The 18,140-nt window shown below is 56.0% G+C and overlaps 1 protein-coding gene across 1 annotated transcript; it reads right to left on the reverse strand.

Moving 5' to 3' along the window:
- Positions 1 to 995: 995 nt before the first annotated feature.
- Positions 996 to 11,672, reverse strand: LOC148594061 (antigen WC1.1-like). Its single transcript, XM_088528152.1, has 15 exons — positions 11,606 to 11,672; positions 10,981 to 11,298; positions 9,621 to 9,929; positions 9,071 to 9,376; positions 7,800 to 8,117; positions 7,404 to 7,718; positions 5,367 to 5,681; positions 4,613 to 4,675; positions 4,215 to 4,529; positions 3,846 to 3,881; positions 3,444 to 3,581; positions 2,612 to 2,707; positions 2,094 to 2,171; positions 1,502 to 1,654; positions 996 to 1,252 (listed from the first exon to the last, which is right to left on the reverse strand). Exons 1-15 carry the CDS (start codon positions 11,670 to 11,672, stop codon positions 996 to 998), a joined length of 3,084 nt encoding a protein of 1,027 aa, XP_088384278.1.
- Between the last annotated feature and the right edge of the window lie 6,468 nt (positions 11,673 to 18,140).

The following is an 18,140-nucleotide window of genomic DNA, read 5'->3' on the forward strand; positions in this document are numbered from 1 at the left end:
GCTAGCGTTCAGGGCCTACAGTCACCTGCGGGCTCACTGCTATGGGGCCCCAGGCCAGCACTCGAGGCTCTGTGCAGCTCTGTGCTGCAGCTCTGTGGTGGCAACTGTCCCAGGGACCAGGGTAGCCCAGGAAGAGCCCTTTGGAAAAGAGCAGGTTGGGGCAGGAGATTGGACCATCCTGCCCAGAGGGACATAATAGGACTCTGCAGACTGGCACATATGGCTGGAAACCCTGCATGAGGTTTGCAGGATGGGAATGTCTAAGACTGACTGTAAGGCTGAGAGAGCTGGGCCTGTTCAGCCTGAAGAAGAGAAGGCTGAGAGGGGACCTGCTCAGTGTCTATGAATACCTTAAGAGGGAGTGAGGAGGATGGGGCCAGCATCTTTCCAGTGGTGGCCAGTGATAGGACAAGAGGAAACAGCCACAAACTGAAGCACCAAAGGTTCCACAGAAACTCAAGGAAAAATTTCTTGACAGAGTGACAGAGCCCTGGAGTAGGTTGCCAAGAGAGGTTGTGGAATCTCTTTCCCTGGAGATCTTCAAAACCCGCTTGAACACAATCCTGTGCCACGTGCTCTAGGTGACTTTGTGTGTGCAGGGGGGTTGGGCTAGATGATCTCTAAAGGTCCCTTCCAACCTTAATAATTCTATGATTCTATGTCCCTGCCAGCAGAAATATCCTCCAGCTGGACTCATCACTATTCCCACACCCCAGAGATCACGGGCTCTTGCAGGAGCACAGCCTGTCTCAGAGCCTGCTCTTCCCAAGATGTTCCCCTTACCCACTGCTGGTTTGTGCTGCTTCACCTTCCCTGATCAGCTTTGGGGAGACATCCAACACCTGGGGAGGGAAACACAATCTCTGGGTCAAACTCCCACATGGTTTTAATAAGAACAAATAGCAATGCATGGGATAAAAGTAGAGAAAAGATGAGAGAGGCAATGTCCAGCTCTTTCTGCTACTAGTGGCAGAAGGGAGAGCAGTCTTTGTCACTCATGACTCTGCAAGCTGCACAGACCTCTCTTCTGTCCCAGCTGCACCCAACCTCATGGCAGTGATGGGCTCTCTCAGACCTGGGTTCACGGACAGTCTGGCACCAGGGTCCAGTCTCAAAGCCTTGGTGTCCTCATGAGGATGTGCCAGGGATGCTCCTTCAGCATCATCATACGCTGTGTCTGCGAAGGGAAAGGATGGGGCTGCTCTGATTGCCCTGGGGTCTCCATCACACCCCCAGCAGCGCACGTTCCCCACTGGAAGCAGCAAGGCCAGTGCATTGCAGTCTGCCCCACACACATGCCCCTCCTGGGCTGAATCCCCTTCCTCCCTGTCTCTCACTGCCTGAGACCTTCAGTCCCCTAATCCCACCCCCGTCTCCTCACCAGTAAAACTCCTAAGGCAGGTACCCTCCCCATGCCGGGAGGCCGGGCTCTCAGGCTGCTGCCACTCTCCTGGCACTGGGGACAGCACCCCAGGAGCCAGCAGCTGCATTTCCCCCTCACCTCTCCGTGCCTCTTCAAGCCATTCACCATCCTCTGCTTCCCTGGGCACTTCCCAGTCTTGCTGGCCAGGAACAAGATCCTCCCCAGGGTCAGATACTTCTCTGGCATCGTCATAGCCATCCGCTGGGTCACCTGTGGGCAGGACAGGGACCTCTGAAACGAGAGAGGAGCTGGTGATGACAGGAGCCCTCCCACAGAGCAGAGGAAGGAAGGACATGAAGGAACAAAGGGCAGAGACACTGGTGTTGGCAGGGTCACAGAAGATCCAGCATCCTGGATCCAGGGTTATGGGAGTGTGTGTGAGGCAGCAGGGTGCCCTCTCCCCCTGTCGCAGGGATAACAGAGCTGGAGTCTGCACCAGGGCTGGGGATTCCCTGGGACAAACTCAGAGCCTGATGGAGGCAGGGACAAATCTAGCCCAAAAAGGCTCCATTCAGGCACCCAGCTCAGTGGGGCATGTCCAATGCTTGCCTACACTGCATGACTCCAGAGTCATTCCTGAAGGCAATTCCTCCCCACCCCAATGGTGACACTCAGTGACACAGCTATGGGGAGGAGAGACCAACCCTTCCCCTGCCTCCCTGCCCATTACCTGGTGCTGACCCAGGATGCTCCTCACTGTCCCTGGGCTCGGGCTGCAGCTTGGTCAGGGAGCCCTCTGAAGAGGAACCTGGCAAGAGGAGCAGTGAATGTTATCGGGATGAGCCCTTCTGACCCTGCCAATTGTCAGCCCTGCTGGGGATGGGGACCCACCTAGCAGGGACTGCATGGGGAGGACAGCCCAGGGCTTGCCCTGCTCCCATGGGAAAAATCCCATCTCCAAGGGCCTTTCAGAGCAGCCCTGGCCACCCCCTTCCCTTACCCAACAGGTACAACCGATGGTGGCAGCAGGACAGGCAGGGAGAAGCTGTGCCCGCGGGTTGGGATGGGCAGAGCAGGTCGGGAGGAAGCTCCTCGCCTGAGCCCAGCACTGGGCTGCTCTCCTGAAGGAACCTGCGACCCCAGCACTGAGGAGACAACTGGCCCGAGGGCTACAATGGTCCCATCGTGGGTTAGGGCCAGTGGAAAGGGCCCTGCCACGTGCTCTGTCCCAGAACCGACCACACAGACCTGGAGGACTGAACCTCGCCTGCTTCTCCCACACTTGGCTGTAGTCGATCTCCTGGTACACGGCCTCAGAGAGGGGCTCCAGAGACCTCCTGGAGGCTGAGGATATGGGCAAGATCAGCACAGGCACATGGAGAGAGGAGAAGGACCCCGATGTGGGCACTCAGCCCTTCCACCTTAGCCAGATGAGCACTGATCCCACAGCCCAGACCCACTGCTCTGCCCAGGCACTATGGTCAGATCCCCTCTGACAGCAACACCCCTGTGGAGATGGTCTGGGGCAATGTCACCTCATGCTCTCTTTTCAGAGACAGCCCCCAACGCCCCTTTTGGCCCCAAGTCAGGCCCTGCTCTGACCAGGGAGCAGCTCCCATAGCACCTCTCCCCAGGAGCTTCCCACTCTCTGCCAGGCTGGTCCATAAAATGATCCTGCCCTGATATGGGTGAACAGGGCAGGACAGAGGGAGCAGCCCAGCAACCGACTCCCACTCTGAGAGACCCCCTGCCCTGAGCTCCTCTTGGCACGGCTCCTGCCCCACAGCCTCCCCCTAGCACTGTTCAGAGCGCAGCCAGCCGCGTCCCTGGACGTCTCCTGCTGCTCCCATCTCCCCCAGCCCCTCGCTGCCTTTTCTCTCCTCCTCCATCACCATCTCCTCCTGCATCAGCACTCCCACAGCTCCTGCTTGCGGGTGTCCCACAAACAGTGAAGGAATAGGGAATAAGGCAGGAGGTAGCACCCCCACCCCAGCCCTCTGTGCCCTCACACACACCCCACAGCCCCCACAGGGCTGCCAAGAGGCATCGTCCACCCTGGTACCGATGGGGAAGGACCCACCTCTGCGCTGAGCCCTGGCTCTTCGCACTTGCCCTGCCAGGAGGGCCAGGAGCAGGCAGAGCAGGGCCCCCAGGATGATGCAGATGACAACAGGCACGGAGACTCCTCTGCTTTCCCTCACACGCCTCTGGGTGGGATCTGCATGGGCAGTGACATGGACGAGGCAGGCCCTCGCCTGGGGCACGCTGGGGCCCAGGGACACCCCAGTCCTGACCCATTGCACATGGCAGGGCTGGGAGGCCCTGTACTGGCATCTCTCACACTGCTGGATACTCACAGCCCTCCACAAAGCCAAACGCTCCCACCTCTGGCCTCCTTTCTGAGGGCTCAGGGCGCTTCCCTTGGTCTTCAGGTCACAGCCTGGCCCCAGGGAGACTCAACCCAGGGAGGAGGACAGGTTACCTGCTCGCGGGGCTGCTGTTGTCATCCTGGGTGCAGCTGCAGAGCAGGGAGAGAGATGTGGCTGTGCCTGTGCATGTCCCCTCCAAGTGCCATCAGAACAGTCCTTCCCTGGGCGCCCATGACAGGCCCTGGGCTCTCTGCTCTGGGCCATGGGGAGGACAGCACGGACAGCCCAGGACAGGCATTCACAGGGCTGCAGAACCCCACAGGCAAAGGCATGAGGACACCCTGCCCCATAACATCTGCTCCCCACCTGGCACCAGGCACCCAACCTCTGCAGGGACATCCCTATTCTGGAGTCTGGGGCCCTGTGAGGGCCCAGCTGGGATAACGTGTCCCCAAACAAGGGGACCAAGCACTGCCACTCACCAGAGCAATTCACAGCAGCATCTTCCTTGTGCTGGCAGGCACGGCTGTTGCCGCACTGCACATTGCAGTCCCAGAGAGACCGCTCCGTCCCTCTGCACTTCACTTGCTGCAGCCAGATGGGACCCGTCCCCTCCCCAAACGCAGCCTCCCCCAGGGCAGACACGGCAGGGCCGCAGCCCAGCTGCCTGCAGGCCACCTCAGCGTCCTTCATGTCCCAGGAGTCGTCACACACCGTCCCCCAGGCGCCGCGGTGCCAAACCTCCACTCTGCCCGAGCAGCCGTCCTCTCCTCCCACGACACGAATCTTCTCCATCTCTGGAAAACACAGAGCCCTCCATGTGATTGGGGTGGTTGGGAGGGCCTGGCCAGGTGAGAAGGGCACAGGGAGCAGCAGTTACCTGTGCAGCTCGTAGAGTTGGGGCACTCTGCCGCTAGGGCTGGAGGGGTTTCTGGTCGTCTCCCTGTAGAAAGAAACGCTACAGTGAAAGAAGGGGCTGCTTTATGGGGGTCATGTGGACAGGATCAGGACTGAGCTGTGCTTGAACCTCCCAGCACCTCCCCCTGCTCGTGGACAAAGGTGAACCCCCCTGATAATGCAGTGTGTAACAGTGCTGGACTCCAGTGTTACCCTGGCTACTGACCCCAAGAGGTTTCCTGGTTAGCAGAGGAGCAGGAGCATGTCCCCAGGGGAGGCTGTTTCTGAGCTCTGGTGCCAGCACTGCCCTGCGCACGGCCTGGTTCCTACATAACCTTGAGCCACCAGCACCGCGTTCTCTCTCCCCCTTCCCATTCCCTCAGCAAACCACGGTCATGAGTGGAATGCTCTGCATGGACTTCCCAAGCTAAAAGGTGATTGTCTGGGCCCCATCTATTCACAACAGAGATCAACAGGCACCTCCAAGAGGTGTCCAAGGTGCAGTAGAGGAGCTCACCAAGGTGAGGTGGAGGCTGCATGTGCCTCTTCCCCTCCTTGGCCATGTGGGTAGCTCAAGGCAGCTACTGCTCATGGATATGTTGTATTTGTGTCACTGACAGCAGAATGATCTCATATGGAAAGTAAAAGCCACTCCAGACCCCTTCTCAACATTGTGCCTTGCTGAACAGGGAGCAAGACCTGCTGTGAGCTTTGCGCCCACATGGCTCCAGCATTACCATTGCAGGTGATGTGGGTCTCTTCTCGTTGGTCATCACAGGACTGTGGGTTCCAGGGATCAGAGGGGCACTGCCAAAAGGAGCTGTTCCTCTTTCCACACTCAACATGATCCAGCCATGTATGGCCAGATACCTTCCTATATGGCAGGTCTGTTTCAAGGAATCCTCCATCTCCACAGCCCAGCTGTTTGCACACCAGAGACACGGTGCTCGAAGTCATTGAGTTGGAGCAAACACTCCCCCATGACCCGTTGTAGAAAACCTGTAGGCGCCCAGAGCAGCCATCACTGTTCTCCAGCCTCAAGGCCACAAACTCTGGAAGGAAAAACACAAAGCTAGGGGGGACAAGCTGGTCCTGGAGTGAGCAGAGATAAACATAACAAGAATTCCTTAGGGCATTCTATGGCATCCGTGAATAGGGAGGATTATTCTAAGAATCATAGATTGCTTAAGGTTGGAAGGGACTTTTAGAGGTCATCTAGTCCAATCACCCTGCACACGCAGGGTCACCTAGAGCACGTGGCACAGGACTGTGTCCAAGTGGGTTTTGAAGATCTGCAGAGAAGGAGACTCCACAACCTCTCTGGGCAGCCTGTTCCAGCGCTCTGTCACCCTCATTGCCAATAAATTTTTCCTTAAGTTTCTGTGGAACATTTGATGCCTTAGTTTTTGGCCGTTTCCTCTAGTTCTATCAGTGGCCACCACTGAAAAGAGGCTAGTACCATCCTCCTCACTGCCTCCCTTGAGGTACTTCTAGACACTGCTCAGGTCCCCTCTCAGCCTTCTCTTCTCCAGGCTGAACAGGCCCAGCTCCCTCAGCCTCTCCTCATAGGGCAGATGTTCCAGGCCCCTGATCATCCTTGTAGCCCTGCGCTGGGCTCTCTCCAGCAGTTCCACATCCCTCTTGTCCTGTGGGGCCCAGAACTGGACACAGTACTCCAGATGTGGCCTCACCAGGGCTGAGTAGAGGGGCAGGATCCCCTCCCTCGACCTGCTGGAGACGCTCTTCTTAATGCACCTCAGGATCCCATTGGCCTTCTTGGCCACGAGGGCACACTGCTGCCTCATGGTCAACTTATCATCCACCATGACACCCAGGTCTTTCTCCGCAGAGCTGCTCTCCAGAAGGTCAGTCCCCAGCCTGTACTGGTGCCTGGGGTTATTCCTCCCCAGGTGCAGGACCTTGCACTTGGCCTTGTTGAACTGCATGAGGTTTTTCACCGCCCAGTTGTCCAATCTGTCCAGGTCCCTCTGGATGGCAGCGCAGCCCTCTGGGGTATCGGCTACTCCTCTCAATTTCGTATCATCAGCAAACTTGCTGAGGGAGCACTCCGTGCCTTCATCCAGGTATTGATGAATAAATTGAACAGGACTGGACCAAGGACTGACCCCTGGGGGACCCCGCTAGCTACAGGCCTCCAACTAGACTCTGCACCGCTGATCACCACTCTCTGGGCCCTGCCATCCAGCCAGTTCCTAATCCACCTCACTGTCCACTCATCTATCCCACATTGCTGGAGGTTGCCCAGGAGGATATTGTGAGGGATGGTGTCAAAAGCCTTGCTGAAGTCGAGATAGACAACATCCACCGCTCTCCCCTCGTCTATCCAGCTGGTCATTCCATCATAGAAGGCTATCAGATTAGTCAAGCATGACTTCCCCTTGGTAAATCCATCCTGACTACTCTTGAGCACCTTCTTGCCCTCCACTTGGCCCCCGTGCCTCCACCAAGAAGCAGGGAGTCTTCTAGACATCCCAGGGCTCAGATAGTCAGAGGGTACTGCCAGCAAGGCACTGTTTTACCAAGGGAACAGAGAGAAGCATCCAATGTGCAGCACTACCCTCCCCTCTGATCTGTGGGGACACCTGTGCTCTCCCTATAGTCCTGAGCAGGTCCTGTGGGGACTGTGCATGGGTGTCCCCAGGACCGGGCAGGAAGGGGGCTCAGGGCAGTCGGGGCAGTTCCACCATGTCCAGCTTCTCCCTCGTCCCCTCCTCATGAAGCACCAGGCTCCCACCACGGCTGCCCGCACAGACCTGAGCAGACGACTCCTGCATCCTCTTTGTGCCTGCAGTTGTGCTGCCCCCAGGGCCTGGCCGGGCAGTCCCAGAGAGCAGCTTCATCCCCGGAGCAGTTCACGTCATCCAGCCAGATCTGTCCAGAGCCTTCCCCGTAATGAGCAGAGCCGGTGAAATTCACAGCCACCCCGCAGCCCAGCTGGCGGCAAACAACGGTGGCGTCCAGCAGGTCCCAGGAGTCGTCACAGACGGTCCCCCACGTGCCGTTGTAGAAGATCTCCACTCTCCCAGCGCAGCGCCCTGCCCTGTGCACCAGCCGGACCCGCCGGCTCCCTGCACCCAGGAGAAACCCGGCTGTCAGGGGCTCGCAGCCCTGGGGAGCACAGCACATTGGGGACCGTCAGAGCAACTCACCCGAGCAAACCACCCCCACGTCCTCGGCAATTCCTGCAGGCGCTGCCGCAGGCAGGGAGGTGTTGCAGAGGGTCAGGCGAGTCTCCTTCCCTGCACACTGGACCCTTCTCAGCCCCACGGGGCCCGTCCCTCGCTCAGACTTCGGCGGGTTGTAGGCTTGCTCTGCCTCTCCGCACTGGAGCTGCTGGCACACCACGCTGGCATCGTTCAGGTCCCACTGGTCACCCAGGACTCGGACCCATGTCCCATTCAGGGGCATCTCCAGTCGCCCGTCACAGCGGCTCCCTCCACCAACCAGACGCAGGGATCCAGAGAGTCCTGCTCGGAGAGAGGGGAAATGTCCTGCATGCTGCCTTGTTTCCCATTCTCATGCCCTTGGACATCCTGGAGCTCACCTATCCATATCCAGCTCACAGTGAGGAGCTCAAGGATGGGAGTGCTCAAAGGGATTTTGTTTTCCAGGCCCTAAACCTTGCTGAGCTCTAATATCATCTCAGTGATGGAAATGGGAAAGCATTGGAGGTCAAGCCAAATCCCTGAGCCACCAGATATGTCCTTATGGATGAATCTGGAGCAGCTTCAGCAGCAGGAAGTAGTGGCCTGTACGAGGTCTGGGTGACAGGGTGAGCAGTAGCCTTGCTCCATCCTCAAGCTGGGACTGGCTCCTGCTGGGACAGCTCTGCCCTTCTACATCCCTGTGGATCTGGGATGTGGAGCTTGTGTCCTTAGCAAGAAGCAGAGGGATGAGGGCCTTCTTTACAAAACAGGACAAGTTTGAGGTTCATACTGACAAGGAGCAAGGGCAAATCCCAGCCCCAAGGTGCTGCTCAGCCTCAGGAATTGCTCCTGCTGGGCGCACTCATGGTCCAGTCCCCGCAGGCTGTTGGATCAGGGTCTGGTCTGGGATGGGGGTATGGGCTGCAGGAGGGAGCAGAGGATCTTTCGCACCTGCAGGGAGTGGAGCTGTGTCCCACAGTTCCCTCCTTGGCCTGTGCCCCAGGAGAGAACAGAGGAGCCCAGGCCTGGTGGTGGCCCCAAGGCCTGAACCAGATGCCCTGGAGCAGCAGAGATGCCAGCTCCCTGCTCAGCTCTCATCTCTCCCAAGAAAACGTGCTCTGCAGCAGCAGGCAAAGCTCTCTGAATCCCACCATGGGAACCCATAGTTTCTCCAGCAGGAAATTCAGTTTGTCACTACCAGGTGCTCCCCTGCTTTGAGTTTCCAAATCACACAAAAGGGGCAAAATGAGTTACTCCATTTTCCCAGAACTCACCTGAGCAAAAAACACCAGCAATATTGTCAGGTGAGCATGGGGACACCCCAAGAGCAGTCACAGGGCACTGTCCCAAATGGGATTCAGTCCCATTACAGTGGAAAGTGTCTCTCCAGACAGGGCCTGTTCCTCTCCCAAAGTGCCCTCCTGGAGGCATGGACTCAGCAAATCCACAGTTGAGTTGATGACAGAGAACATGAGCATCGGAGATGTCCCAGCCAGAGCCACAGAGGGTTCCCCAGGTTCCCTCCACCTCAATCTCCACTCGCCCGGAACATGCCGTGCTGCCATTCACCAGCCTGAATCCTGGATATATTACAAAAGGAAGTGAGGGTCTTTAGAGAGGATCACTTTGTGCTCTAGCTCATCATCCCAAGATAGAAATGCCACAGAGATACAATTTCCTTTGCTTCCAGCACTGCAGGACTGCAGACAACCACTCCATCTCTCCTGCACTCACACCATGCTCAGCATGGTCACTTTCCTGCTCCCCTATCTCTTAGCATATAGCTTGTGAGTGGCATTTCACACCTCCTCCCTGAATGCTCACGTGTGCAGGTGACACCAGCGTCGTTGGCATGGCTGCAGGTCTGGTTGCTGAGGGACCTCCTGGGGCAGGAGGAGAGGAAGGGCTCATTCCCCACACACTGCAGCTCTCCATCCCAAATGGGACCGACCCCCTCTCCAAAGTGAGCTCCCCCACGGACAGACAGGACAGTGCCACATTGCAACTCCCTGCAGATCACGTCAGCAGCTTTCACATCAAAGTGTGAGTCACAGACTGTTTTCCACTGGTCTGCATCTGTGATCTCCACACGTCCTGAACAGGGGCTGTTTCCTCCAACGAGCCGAACAAATCCTGGGGAAAAAATAAAATTTAAAAACCCCACAATGACAGGGAATTGCCACAAGCTTCTGGCAGTTACATACCGTGGCAGCCACATCCAAAGGATCCCATTAACGTCAAACAGCAGCTCTCAGTAGGTTCTGATGACACAAACCCTTCAAGATCCTCTGCACCTCCTCTCACACCCACACAGTGCTCTGGAGCTTGTCTCAATCACATACCCATAGCCACAGGCACTGCTCAGGGAAATGCTGCTGCCCCACAGCCTGCCCCACTGCCCAGCACAGATCCCCAGCACCGCAGCCCTAACGGTTGCTGCAGCCTGTTCAGCCCTGCAGAGCTCAGAGACAGCCTGGGGAATTGCCTCGGAACAGCCCAAAATGCTCCCTGTTCCCAGGGTGTCCTGCACTGTCGGAGGGGTCAGTGACAGGGACCCAACAGGACCAGCCTGAGCCTGTGGTGACGTGGGAAGGAGCAGAGAGCGGCCCCACAGACACCAACCCAGAGCTTGTGGGGGGCTGGTCCTTACAGGGTGGCCCTGAACAAGGGGTGCCCTGCTCATCCCCCTACTTCTCTGCCCCAGGCTCTGCTCTTGTCCCCTCTGAAAAGCCCCTTTGGGTCAGCCAAGGCACTCCTGTCTGTGAGGAAAATGACTGCAGGAGCCTCAGACATCTTGTACCATTCCCCTAGCCATGGGCTGCCGAGCAAGTCATCCTGAAGTCTGGGGCACAGGGACACCCAGCACTGCCAGGAATATCCTGGCAGAACCTGAGCAGATTGATGGAGACCTAGAAGCTGTAGGACAGGGCGAGGGATTCATTTCTCAGCCTGAGGCACCATCCGAGGGTGGGCTGAGCCCCCAGGATTCTGATGGGGTCTGTGCACCCCGTGGTGGGCTCACCTGGGACTTTCCCCAGGGATAGCAGCAGCTGCAGTAGTACAGTGAAAGTGGCAATGTCAGGGTCTGAGCTGGTACCCACGCACTGCTCCTTCAAGGCACAGCCTGGTTAGTCCCCTGATCCCAGGCCCCACTCCAGAGGTGAGGAACTGGATGACTCCTTACCTGAACAAACAACTCCGGCGTCCAAAGTATGAATGCAGTAGTTGTTACCCCAACCACTATGTGTGCACTCAGACAAGGCAGTCTCGGTGCCTTGACAGCTTACAGAGTACAGCCAAATCCGGCCAGATCCTGACCCAAAATATCCGTATGGAGGGACACGGACAGCAAATCCACAGCCAAGCTGCTTACAAACTACAGCAGCATCTTTCATGTCCCAGAAAGAAGCACCACACACGGTCCCCCATTGGCCCTGATGTTTCACCTCCACTCTCCCAGCACAGCGGCTGTCTCCATCCTCCAGCCTCACCTCCGCAGCACCTTCAAACACAGACATGAGGCTGGTCAGGAGGGCACTGACCCCAGCACAGTGACTGTGTAGGGTCCCAGGGCTGAGTCCCAGCCCCTGGGGTGTGAGACATCTCCCCTCTGCACTCTTGGGATGCCCAGGGACCCATTTCCTTTACCCCGATCCACCATGGGTACCACTCAAATGCACCCACCACCTGCAGGGCTTTATGGGTCCCCAGGGAGCATTGAGATGATCCCCATCTTCCGTTCCAATCCTCATTCCCTCCTCAATTACAGGGGAGAGCTCACTCTTACCCCACACTTACCCAGCACTTACCCCAGCACAGCTGCACCCAGACGAGCAGCCACAGCACCCAAGAGATGCGGAGTCCTTTTGCCTCCATCTGCAGTCTCCTGCCCTGATGGCACTGCCCTGATGCACCCTCTCCTTGCCACAGATCCTGGGGACTTGTGCAGGACAACAAACATGGGAGGCCAATATATATCTGCAGGTGCCGGCCCAGCTCCCAGATGAGCCAATCGAAGCAGCAGGCACCATTTTAGACGTTATCGGGGGTTATCTCCCTTCAGTCACAGCCCAGCCCTCCAATGAACTTCTCGAGCGCCGTTCATGACCATATATGCAGCACGGCTCCACTGCGGATGTCCTGGTCACTGCTCTGGGGCATCATTATGGGGCCCATCCCAGTGGAACAGGGCAGACCACAGAGGGAAATGGGTCTGTCACACTTTGTATTCCACTCAGGTGACTGGGAACTTTGGGGATCTCACATGCTGTGTTTGCATGAGTGCCCAAGGTGCAAGTGTCCAGCTTTCCCCACGCCATGAGAACTGTGGAGCTGGGATTGTCCCTGGGACGGGCTGTGTCAGGAAGGGAAGGAAAGAGGAACAGCCCCTGATCCTGCTACAGCCCCTCTGTGATGGGAGCAGCAGCAGTGAAATGTCTCTTAGCCGCAGCCAGAGATACATCCCGTGAGTGCGGTCTCGTCCACCCCTCTTGGACAGCCTGGTGCTGGTGCCTTGGCCAGGAGCAGGGAGCTGGGACATTTCACCCCTCTGACAGCAGACAGGGCAGCCCAGGCGCTCAGAGCCCCCCAGCTCTCAGGGTGTTCACCCAGGAGCCCGTTATTCCCTTGCCGGGGCTGATCGGCAGATCAAAGCCTCGCCTGCAGGTGCACAAACCACAGCCCACGTGGCCTCGGCAGCCTGCGCCGCGCTCTCCCTGCAGCAGCGACCGAACCAGGAAGATGGTGGTTTCTCTCTGGCCTTGGTTCCCCGAGCAGTGTCACTGCGTGCAGCCACTGTGGCAGCTCCAGGACCTGCTCCCAGGGATGGGGCTGCAGGGGCTGTTCCTGGTGCCTTTGTTCTCATGGGTACTGGTGCAGGTCCTAGAAGGGCAGTGCAGTTTCTCATCAGTGATGCTGCATCTCTCCCCACCTGTTGCTGTGGCACAACTTCATACAGTTCCATGCCTCTAGGCTTTAAGGCTCTAACCTTATGGTTGGGTATTTTACTTTTTTTTTTTTTTTTTTTTTGGTAACAAAATGAGTGCTTTTTTATTGAGATATGTTTGGACATTTTATGAGCTCCTTCAAATATGATTGTGTATTTTTTTCCACATTATTTTGTTATGCTACCCTTCCAGGGGATGCTGTCCTTATCCTCTCCACTGCACTCTGCATTTAACTCCTTCACCTTCCCTTCCCTTGGATATTGATTGTGAGGTCATTGCTGCCTGAGTGCCTGATTGGCCAGCAACAGGGGCATGGGTGGGACATGTGCTTTTCATGTCATTCCTCATAGGATAGCTCATAGGCCAGAAGCTGGCACATTTGATGAAATCTTGATCTTGAATCTGTTTTGTTATCAAAAAGAGGCCTCTGTGGACATTTTTCTCACGTCTTTCCTTGGGAGTGAGATTACCTCTGTCTCGTCCAACAGCCATTGCTCCCAATCTGCAGTCAGAACATACTTGGAAACTCCTGACATGCTACAGACCCAAAGGTGGTATTAAAACAGGTGTACATATGAAGAAGAGAAACCCGGTACAGACCACACAGGCAACTCAAGCAAGCTCCCTGCTGCTGGACAGGTGTCATTCCTACAGCACACAAACCCTGGAAATTGGGGATTCCTAACACTGCAGGCCTATATGCAGGCCTGCTGGGACAGGGGTGGCCTCTCCAAGTTAATTCTTCACCAGATACAAGCTGCTGGTCTATCAGGGACTCAAAATGAGATGTCATCACAGTCACCTTCATAGCCATATCCTTGCTCCTGGCCTGTAAACCTCTGAGAAATAAATTAACCTCACTGTAACTTTTCCCTTGCAGGCCAAGCTCCCCTTCACCCTGGCTGCTGCCAGGAAGCGCTGGGCCCAGGGACACCAGCAATTACTTCTTATTTGGATTTTTCTCTATACACTTTTTTATTAGCATTTATTGTTGTTAACATTGTTGTTGCTTTTATTGTTGTTATTGTTGATTATATTGTTGTAATTTTTCTTGTTATTGTTTATTATACTGTTATTTTTGTTGTTGTTTAAATATATATTCCTGTATCATTGATTAAGTGTTGTGTGTTGTTTCCAAGAGATCTCCAGCACTAAAATCATCCCCACCCAAGATGTACATTTGTGGCACTCAGACTTCAGACCCTAGGGGCAAGCGAGGGCCAGGAAATGGTCCCTCTAGGACTTCCCCTCACATGTGGCCCTGGCCATGCCACAGTCCCTTTGCCATCTATTTTCTTTTTCTTCTTTTTTCACTTATTCTACTTTTTCTCTTTTTCTTTTCCTTTTCTTGTTTAATTATTTTCTCCTTCTCTTCTTCCTCTTCTTCACCTTTTTCTTTTTCTTCCCTTTTTTCCTTTTTCTTTGTTTTTTCTTTTCCTTTCTCTTTTTTCTTTTTTCCTTTTCTTTCTTTTTCTTTTTTCTTTCTTTTTTTTTCTCTCTCTCTCTTTTTCTTTCCTTTTCTCTCTCACTCTCATTCTTTCCCCTTTCTTTCTCTCTCTTTCTCTCCCCCTTTCTTTCTCTCTTTCTGTCTCTCACTTTCTTTCCTTCTTTCCTTTTTTCTTTCTTTCTGCTTTCGTTTTTTCCATTTTTCTTTCCTTCTTTCTTTCCTTCTTTGTTTGTCCTCTCTTTCTCCTTCTCACTCTTATTCCATATCTGCTTATTCCTGTGGCACACCTTCATACAGTTATTCATACAGCTTATTCCTTGCTACCTACAGTGTCATTCTGCACAACCGTGTCCTGTTCAGCATGGCTTCAGAGCAAAACCTTCCCTCTCTATGAGGAGGGCAGCCTCCCAGCACCAACTTGCTCTGCTTCATTCCCTCCCAACAATTATACCGGCCTCCTCATACCTTGCTATTAGCAGTGTCACTCTGCTCATTCACCTCCCACAAAATACAGGCCTCACAGCTAAAACCACTAACCACAGCATGCTTAGTGAAGACCCAAACATTGCCCCTGTTTCCTTTCATCCCTTCCCAGCACAGGTACCACGGCTACTCGCACACTTCCCCTAGCAGCATTACGCTACTAAAAAGCTGCCCCCAACACCCACACATTGCACACAAAATCTCTGTCAACAACATACTTGTCTCCTCAGGCCTAGGGTAATTCACTTGCCCTACTCCACTTCCTCCCTCCAACAATATGTATGGAATGGAGGTGTAAAAAGCACAAACAGATGCTGATGTCACAAAAACATGTGTTGGAAATTGCATGTACTTTTCAAGGACTGCTCAAATAGGCAACTGGGAAGCGATGCAGAGGCACCCACTGACAGTGCACAACTCAACTCACTCGCGGTTCAAGGAGCGGAGAATATTACGCAAATTGCTTGAAGATTCTGGAAGAATCACCTTATGAGGATGACCATATCACAGCCATGTCTTCTTCCTCCTAATGCTATAAATGACAGGGCCTAGCACTGATAAGCTGGGCAGGAATCGGGAATGACACCTGAACAACTCCTGAGGATGGACAGTGAGAATCCCTCACTTCCCCTTAACCTGGCACCCTGTGCTAAGGAAACTCCTTGCAAGGATGAGACACCCCTGCAAACTCAGGAAGAAATGTCCTGGCATTTACCATGTACAAGCAGTGCTTCCCTCTCGTCTGATGTTAGCAATTCTGTGTACGAGATGTGGGAAGGCCTCAGGGCATCATGAAAATGTGTCAGAATAAATACTTATACAAAGGACAATTAAAAATCAACCTGATAGTAATCCCTAAGTGCAGAACCTTCCTTCACCTGACCTGCACACATGTCCCAAGGGATGCCCAAAGGGGAAGGAGCCCCAGCCCCACCACGGGGCAGCTCTCAACTCTCCGGGTGCCGCACACAACGTGTCCCCATAGTGCCCAAACCACAGGCAAAGGGAAGCTGTCGCACCGCAGGGACATGGGGCCTGGAGATGCAGGGCCGAGCTCCCCGAGCCCCTGGGGGACACAGGGCCCTGCAGGGCTGGGACACACTCAGGGACCACGTCACAGGGGGCAGTGTCCCTGGACGCAGCTGGTGCAGAAATGGGCTGCTGCCAGGAAGGGCCCCGTGCTGGGGACCACGATGGAGGCTGCTCTGTCCCTCAGCACCTCGAGGGACAAAGACCAGACACCACGGCAGATCCTGGTGCTCTTGTGACTTTCCACATCATCACTGCAGGCATCATCTGCTTCTCCAGCACAGCAGAAGACCTTATGCCTAGTCAGCAAAGCAGAGGACACAGAAGGTCAACCACAACCTGTTTTCAGGCATGGGCTGGGGACACTCCTCTCCGGAGCTTATCACGGAAGGAGAGGGCACTCGCAGCGCTTCCCCTCTCCTCTGTGCTACTGAGCACGGCGCGTGTCTGCAGGGCATCTGTGGAGTGAGATCCCCTGGACACTGCACACGAACATGTGCTTCATTGTAGAACAGAACAACATTCCCGGCCTTTGCTAAGTGCCAGAGTGTCCTCTCTCACCCTCGCGCTGGGTGCTGGGAGCCAAGGCCCCCGGCGCTGGGCAGGGCTGCGCGCGCAGGGGAGCAGCTCCCGCGGGGCCAGCGCTCCTCCTGGCAAGGCAGCCTGCGCGGGAGTGCCACGAGCGCCGCCTCCTTGCTGCCCTCATCTCGCCATGGGGCGTCTGCAACCTGCGCGACTGCAGCCAGCACAGGCAGCACCTGGCCGCGCTCAGGAGAGAGCGCGACAAGACACGTGGGCCACAACAAGGAGCTAAAGCTCAGGGTTCACAGGGACGCTTGGTGCTGCAGAGGGTTGGGGCTGCCCTTGTTTTCTCCCAGCAAGGCAGGAGCTGCAGGAGCGGGGAAGGCTGCGCTGGCGGGACAGCTCTTGTGGCCTGGATACGAGTGTGTGGGTTTGTGCTGAGCTGATGCAGGGTGCGGGATTTGGGAATGGGCGGAAAGTCATCCCCAAGCACCCTCTGGGATTTCTGAGGGAAGCCCTTCTCTCCTGGTGTGCCTTTTCTGCATCCATGACAATGCAGGGAGCTCCAGGAACAAAGACTTTTTGTTCCTCCTCTCCAAACGAGTATTCTGCACATGCAGGCCTGGAGAAGTAGCCAAGAAGACCAACAAAAGAGGTAGAGGTGTCATTGGAGCGGAGCAGGCAACAGGTGATGGAGCCAAGAGCAGGGGAAAGGGGTTGTTCCAATCACTTCACCTCCTCCACCTCCTCTGTATGATACCTCCAAAGTCTCCTTCCCAGAGAGGGACATGGCAGACACCCCCACATGTAAAGCTGGTGACAGAAAAGCCACAGCAACGCGAGTGCTGAGAGAGGACAGGAGCTGCATAGAGAATAAACATGTTGCTCTCAAGGGTGCTCTTTCGCCCCAGTCGCGAGGTAGATGAGCCGCAGCTTCTCTGCAAGGAGCCTGCGTGGGGCAAGGGCTTCCCAGCGCCTTTCCTGCCGCCGGGGGCACTGCGCACGCCTGGGCTCTGCAGGCGTCATGCGCGCAGGCAAGGGGGCTCCCAGCACTGGCCCTCACAGCCACGGGGCTGAGCTCGCTGCCCAGCCCTCTGCTCGCGCCTCCCTGCAGGGAACACTGCTCTGCTTCACACTTCCTCTCCAGCATTCCCAGGGCAGCAGACAAATGCCTGCCGACAATTCCCTGCGCCACCAGCCCTTGGCTTTCATGTCCTACCCTGAAAGTCGGGAATTCTTTCCCTTAGCAAGTGAGCATTGTAGCCCAGTGCTGGGCAGAGCTGCATCACCTGCAGGTCCCTGCTGCTGCTGAGGGCACATTTGTGCCTGCTCTGCCCTCTGCAGCCCTAGGAAGCCGTGGCAGGGGCAGCAGTGCAGGAGCCGCACCAAGGCTGCTCTCAGCCACAGCACATGGCGCCTGCAAGGTGCGCGGCAGGACAAGAGAAGGAGCCCAGCAGCACCAGGGGCTCCCAGGCCACCACCAACTCACAAGGGCTCTGCTGAGGACACGCACATCTGGCCCCGGGGCACAACTGCCCTTCCCGCTCATTGCACCATCAAGGAACACGTCTCGACCACAAAAAAACAAAACTTTCTTGACTCCATCGGGCTGTAAGGGCAGCAGGGGAGCAGGGAAGAAAGATCAAGGTGTTCAAGGCTGCTTGCAGAGGTGGAAGCAGAGCCCCAAGTGCAGCCCGGCCTCTGGGCAGGCAGCCGCCAGCAGCACCATGGGGCTACGTGAGGAGACCTCCTTGGCACCCAGCAAGCCCAAGGCCACGCACTGCTCTCTGCCGCCAGGCTCAGCAGTGCCAGGGGGAGTCCAGCACACGCAGACCCTTCCTCACGGCGGCCCCCCTGGCCCTGCCGCTGCCCTCCTCCCCCCACGCAGCAGTGGAACATCCCAGAGGGGCAGTTATC

The sequence above is a fragment of the Tinamus guttatus genome, unplaced genomic scaffold (genome assembly GCF_059628265.1).
Source record: "Tinamus guttatus ecotype Peru unplaced genomic scaffold, ASM5962826v1 Tinamus_guttatus_pri_ptg000303l, whole genome shotgun sequence".
In the NCBI taxonomy this organism is placed as follows: domain Eukaryota; kingdom Metazoa; phylum Chordata; class Aves; order Tinamiformes; family Tinamidae; genus Tinamus; species Tinamus guttatus.

What these genes read in the sequence shown, in the direction of transcription:
- LOC148594061 (XM_088528152.1), bottom strand. Translation starts at nt 11,672, where the DNA reads ATGGAGGCAAAAGGACTCCGCATCTCTTGGGTGCTGTGGCTGCTCGTC. An exon ending in GACCCACATCACCTGCAATG is followed by an intron (nt 4,676 to 5,366) that starts GTAATGCTGGAG and finishes TTCTTTCTACAG; the next exon opens with GGAGACGACCAGAAACCCCT. An exon ending in GCATCCTGGGTCAGCACCAG is followed by an intron (nt 1,655 to 2,093) that starts GTAATGGGCAGG and finishes CTCTCGTTTCAG; the next exon opens with AGGTCCCTGTCCTGCCCACA.